Below are 6000 nucleotides of genomic sequence, written 5' to 3'. Positions count from 1 at the left end.
CCCAAAAGTGATGCATGTTCTCTTAAAACAGCTCTTCAAAGTAGGACTGAATGCTGCATCCTTAGTCCTTGAGGACAAAGGGGCAGTTACTTCAAAGTCATTTAATAACTGATCTTTATAATAAATCATTTTATAAAAGCAAAATGCAAAAAAAAAATTTAAAATTTTTAACTATTCAGAGATTGATTATAATAATTTACATGTCCTTAGACCTTCTATTCAAGCACCCTCACAAGGCAAGGAAAGATCTCCAGTTAGTATTCAGTCAGGAAAATATGTCCATGTTCCTCCTGGTTGCTTAATTTCTTTTAAAATAATTTTCTTTCATATCAACTTTCCAAAGCATCCAAAACTTTCATAATCTTTTGTTTGATGGCTTTGGTAGCATCTCATGCATTTGGAATCAAAGACCTTTCAATTGCCAAGATTTCTATTCCTGAAGCATTGCTGTTTCTGTACTTGAAGGTAATTAGCTCAGGATGTTTTTTGGGGGTCGTAATTTTAACTACAGAATTTAGTGCTTGTTGAGACTGTATACATGCCAATCACTGGGAGGTTTTGGGCATTCCACTGGGTGTGGGGGCAGGAGGTGACTGCCACCCTCGGGCTGGGCTCTGTGTCCCTCTGGCCACCCCCATGATCATGTATCCTGCCGGGGAATGCTTTGTAGGAATTGATATCCTGCACTGCTGCACCTCCCGGCAGCGAGCCTAAGAATGCGCTCTCCCATTCCAAGTTCTGGCTGTCACTGGGCAAGTGACAGAGCGGGCACTCCCAGTGCTCCCACCTCCTGGCTGCAGTGTCCAGCAGTGGCAAAACTGCCTCCTGGGTGAGGAAAAGGACATTACTGAACTCATAAAGGGCCTTTTATTTGTGGGCGCCCTTTGCTCCTTTCTGTCTCTCCACAATAGCCCAGTGTGGCAGTGAGGAAGGTGAATGGAGTGTGGTGTTGACCATAGACTATCAGGACTTAAACGCAGACGTGGTCCCAGACATGGGACTACCTGCTCATTGGAGCCTGCATAGTCCTCGTCTTGGTAAACCCCTGGCATCCCTACATCGGGTGACGTGGAAAGCGGTAGTTCCCAGCGGGGAATGGAGGAGGAGCAGGCCCTGCAGGAGGTAAAGGTGGCCGTTTCAGCCACCTGGACCTCGAGGACCTTCAGAGCCTGGATCTCCATTGGAGCTGTGGGCTTCTGCCACCCAGGCCCACACCGACTGGCCCCCTGGCAGAAGGAGGGAGCAATAGGAAGTCACAAACTCCTGAGATTTTGGACAACCCAGTGCTCATTCCCCTTCGAGCAGTGACTTCTGTCGTACTGTTAGGCCTGGTGGAAACAGAAAGGATCCCCGAGTGCTCCAGGTCCTCCTGAGCCCAAAAATGCCCACCGGGCCTGGGTTCTGGGAAATGGGATACCCACCCAGGTGGTGCCAAAGACAGGGCATCATCGAATGGCAGTGGCACATTCAGGATTGTGCCCACCAGGGCCCCAGGAAGTGACCCTCCACATGAGTGGGAGGCGGAGGCTTCCCTCAGTGATGACCCATTGCAACTCCAGACAAGGGCCCGTCCCTCCCTGCACTGGCATCCCAGGGACCCCCACTCAAGGATGCCCAGCAGATGCTCAGCGCTGGCTCACTGACGGCGCGGCCAAGCTGAGGGCATCTGGAGTCCCTTGGGCAGCAGCCAGTTTCCTTGCTCAGGAAGACTGTACACCACCTCTGGAGCTGGGAGGGTGCCCAATGGGCTGGACTGCAAGTGGTCCTCTTAGCCCTGGAACACTGGGACCCAAGCACTGCATGCACCTGTTTATTGACTCATGGGCCATTGCCAATGGCTTAGCAGTCTGATCAAGTTCATGCAGGGAATCTGATTGGAGTTGGGGAAGGGACTTCTGGAAACGCTTGGCAGCTTGGAGAGGCACCAGCCGTGTCACGCATGTTGATGGGCATGGCGTTGGAATGACCTCACCAACTAAGGATGCACGAGATGCTCTTTGCCCCCATTGTGGCCAGAGACCCTGCCGGGAGGGAGGCTGAGGGTGACCCCTGCCCGGGGGGTGAGGACAATGAACTTACCCTCAGTGATACTGTGACATAGCTGAACTTCCCATGGCTGCTTCTGCTGCTGGGTGGATCCACCACCAAACTGGACATGGAAATTCCCACACCGTGAAGTGATGGGCCCAGACTCAGGAAGTTAGATGGACCTTCCACATCACCCACAATCGCAGGCAGGTGGCATAGTGAACCTTAGTGGTCACCTGAGAATGAAGCTTCGGCATCTGCGCCCTGTCGGCTCTCTTAGCAGATGGCCCGTCCACCTTACTCAGGCCCTCTGGAAGCAGAACTCAGCCATTCCCTGAAGGGAAACATGGCCTTGTCCTGCGTCCTACCACAGGAGGGGCCAAGGCTGGGCAGGAACCCAGGCTTTGCTGCACGCCCGCCTTACAACCCTTAGGATGAAGACCAGCCCAGAAGGGGACCAAGGATAAACCATGGGGCCTCTCCTTTCCTGCCACTGTCAGGGGACCATCCTGCTCTTTACCCCCATTACTCTCTCCACCCGATTCCCAGGATGAGGGGAGGTTGGGGCCATCAGGGGTGGGTGGTGGGGTGATGGAGATGGGCCTAAGAGTGCTTAGCACACACGGGCTGACAATCCAGTGGGCAGGATCCACAGGAACTGCACGCGTGCCGGGGATTAGTGGGCAGTGCCTAACTCCATTTGGGTCACCAGTCCCTTTGGGAATGGTCCTGGGACACCTCTGAGGAGTCCTGACAACTCCCATCCATCAGCAAGGAGTGGAAGTGGGCTGGAAAATATGGGCAAGGCTCAGATCAATGGGCAAGGAAGGGGTGAGGTTATGGCTCAGGGCAAGGGCAGTCAGACTGGGTGGCCTTAGAGGGAAGAGGTAAGTTACTGCAAATGGCAGGGAGAAGTGTCTCCCACGGAAAATGGTTGCATGACCACCCTGCCAAGATTAGTTACTGCTTCCTTCCTGTTTTCTACAGATTTAGTCCGGTGGCAACCTGGAAGGAAAACAGCTTAACCCAGCTGCCCTGGGTCACCATGGAGGCAGGGAACTTGACTGTTGGATCTGCTACCGACCCCTTCCTCTCTCCTCTTTGCCAAGTCCAGATGAACGCTCAGGACCTGATCTTCCCTGCCTCACATTTGAACTAACACCAGGAAGTTCTTCATTTACGCCCTGACAAAGATAACGGCGTGGCTGTGACTGGGCTCTCTTCTCCACACCCTTGGACAACCTGTTGGGATGCACCAACTCCCAACATAAGGAAGCTGGCCAATGGCACAGTCATCTTTCCAACTCATTACCTTGAGCAAAGCATGGTTTTCGGGGGTGGGGGTGGGGGGCGCTGGGCGCTGTGGTCCGTGAAGGTGGATTTGCCTTTGTTGGTAGATCATCCTTGCTCTGGCTGGGAGTAAGCGCCAATGAGCACTTGATTCACTAAGTTCACAGCCCAAGCCTTTCAGGCTCAGCAATGATCATCAGACCCTGGCCAAAGGAGCGCTTGACAACTGCATTCCCTTAGCCTTCCTCCTAGCTATTGAAACACTCCTGCAGAACGTGGGTTAGTCCTTCAGAGGAGGTGGAACAGGTGAGTAAAATCCAACGGCAAGCCCACTAGCTACACAGGGAACCCCTTCAGCCAGCTCCTGGAGAGCAGGGGGGCCATAAATGCCGCCGTTAGTCCAGACAGGCAGGAGCCCCTGCTTGGAGTCACGGTACGCACAGCTGAAGCCCTCCGAACGCGCTGCACCCACAGGTGTTCCCAAACCTTCACGTCAACATTGCTGAGTCACGGGCTGGTAACTCCGACCCGTCTCCGCCTCTGTGTCCGAGGTGGGAGGTGGGCTTTGAGTTGTGGGAGCGAGTGCAGAGGGGTAGGCCAGGCCAGTCGAGAGGCTGAGGGGACTGCGGGGCAGTCACGGACATACCTAGCGGCCATCGCCCAGCCCCTGCCCACAACCCTCCTCCTTTCCTCCTAGGGGAGATGTTAGGTCTAATGAAAAGGCTGAGCAGACCTTGAACCCTGAGACTGGGAACAAGCAGCCCCAGCTGCTTATTGGGGAGGAAACTCAGTGGCAGGGCCCCCAACCCCTGGGGTGGATAAACACTTCACACCCAAACAGCACAGGCTCTCCCTTCTCCGAAAGGAAGCAGGGTAAGTGGAGCTGCCACCCCCCAGGCCAAAGCCGAGCAGCTTGGCCTCCCAGGAGATGGGCCGCAAAGGGGCCTCCTCCCCTGCTCGTTGGGGCCCTCCGGGCTGTGGAAGTATTACGGTTGTCACGTGCTGAAAGTTCCTATTGTGCCTGAGCCTGTGTTCCCATGACGGACCACGTAGCAACTCACTCCACAATGGGAAAGGAGGGAAGGAAGCTACAGAGACACACACACCCACAGCCCAGACATAACACAGCCGTCCAGCTGACTAGCCAGCAGGACGAGGCGCACAATCCCTAAGCCTCCTTTTTGGTTAGAAAGATGACAAATACAGGAGAGGCCCCGTGCCACGCCCACGGAGCCTGGGGGAGCAGCATCTGCAGAGCAGAAGCCACTTCTGTTGAGCTTCCGAGCCCTGTATGCCTGACTATTGTCCCTCCTCTCTTTCCAGGGCCAACATATGCCACAATCTGGGACAGCAAGGACCTTGAAAGTTCACTGCACATGACAGTCTACAAGGGGACCAAGTGTTAAAGCAGAAATTTATTAAAATCCTTTTATATAGTGTTTTCCAGAAAAAAAAAAAAAGTATAGTCTCCCACATTTGGGCAATCAACTCTGTTCTCAGAAATACTTTGTGAGAAGACAGAATTCTTTGCCCTCCTCCCAGTAAGATATTTGTTTATACCCCTGAAAAGAATGCATTTAATTACACCATGTCTTACAGTAATACTCCCTTTGAGATCTACGACAGGCCCCAAACCTCTGCAGGGAGTGGACAGATGTGAGCAGAGAACCTTCCCCAGATGCGATGCCTCACGGCAGAGGTGTAGTGCAAGAAGAGACACACGAGCGGGCAGCGGCTGCAGGAGTGCGTGTGCTCCCGGAGGGTGGCCGGGGGCAGAGCGAGGGCTCGCTGGGCGGCTCCTAGCTGCGGAGCGTGGCCAGCCGGGACTGCATGGCCTCCAGGGCCTCTTCCTCCTCCTCCTCCTCCTCTTCGGAGGCGGCCATCGCCCCTGGGGGTTCTGGCTCCGGAAGGGCATCGGTCACCTTGCTGGGTGCTTTTCCCAAAGCCCCTGGAAAGAAACAGCAAACAAATGACCAGAATGCCGGCCTCGGGGGCGGCACCTCGTCCCCCTGCCCCACACCTGGACCCATCCGACAGGAAGCAGAAAAGGGGCAACACAACAGGCGCTTCCGGGGTTTTGCTCACTGCGGCCAATGTGCAAACACCACCCTGGAGGAATACCAAAATTATGATGATTAGAAGATTTTGATTTTAAGAATCTTGGTTTTGAAGCTCCTGATCTAATTTCCTAAATACCGAAAACAATTTTCAAGATTCATGAAGATGTTAAATCTTCTCTCTCAGCAAAATTAAATTGTTCCTAAATTCTTTGCTAATTTTTTCCTAACTATTCTTTTCGCAAACATAAACAAATTAAAAAAATAAAATTTTAATCCAACCAATTATATTTTTTATTAAACATAAAACTCAGAAAATCCTGAAAAATAAAATTTAATAACTCATTAACCATCACTCAAAGATAATTACTATTGACACTTTTATCCCTCTTCCAGCTGTTTTTACACAGTAGTGTATATTTTTGCCAAAAGGCTGTTTTCTCGTATTGTGAATATCTTTCCATGTCAATGAATATATTTCTACATCATCTATCACAGCTAGACAGTATTCCATTAAAATAGATACACTACAATTGATTCAGCCAGTATTCTATTATTAGGCATTTAGTTTGTTTCAAGCTTTCAATACTATACACCATGTTACTACGGACCATCTTTGAGTTAA

The 6000-nt window shown here is 51.9% G+C and overlaps 1 protein-coding gene across 1 annotated transcript in view; it reads right to left on the bottom strand.

Moving 5' to 3' along the window:
- Positions 1 to 4712: 4712 nt before the first annotated feature.
- The window catches only part of CHMP3 (charged multivesicular body protein 3), a 72448-nt gene continuing 71160 nt past the window's right edge, over positions 4713 to 6000 (bottom strand). Inside the window, exon 6 of the mRNA XM_037806455.1 lies at positions 4713 to 5266. Coding sequence (XP_037662383.1) covers positions 5118 to 5266 — 149 coding nt within the window. The 3' untranslated portion in view covers positions 4713 to 5117. The remainder of the gene's footprint in view (positions 5267 to 6000) is intronic.

The sequence above is a fragment of the Choloepus didactylus genome, chromosome 17 (genome assembly GCF_015220235.1).
Source record: "Choloepus didactylus isolate mChoDid1 chromosome 17, mChoDid1.pri, whole genome shotgun sequence".
In the NCBI taxonomy this organism is placed as follows: domain Eukaryota; kingdom Metazoa; phylum Chordata; class Mammalia; order Pilosa; family Megalonychidae; genus Choloepus; species Choloepus didactylus.
The sequence above is the reverse complement of the archived record's forward strand: the minus strand, read 5'-3'. Positions and strand labels throughout refer to the sequence as shown.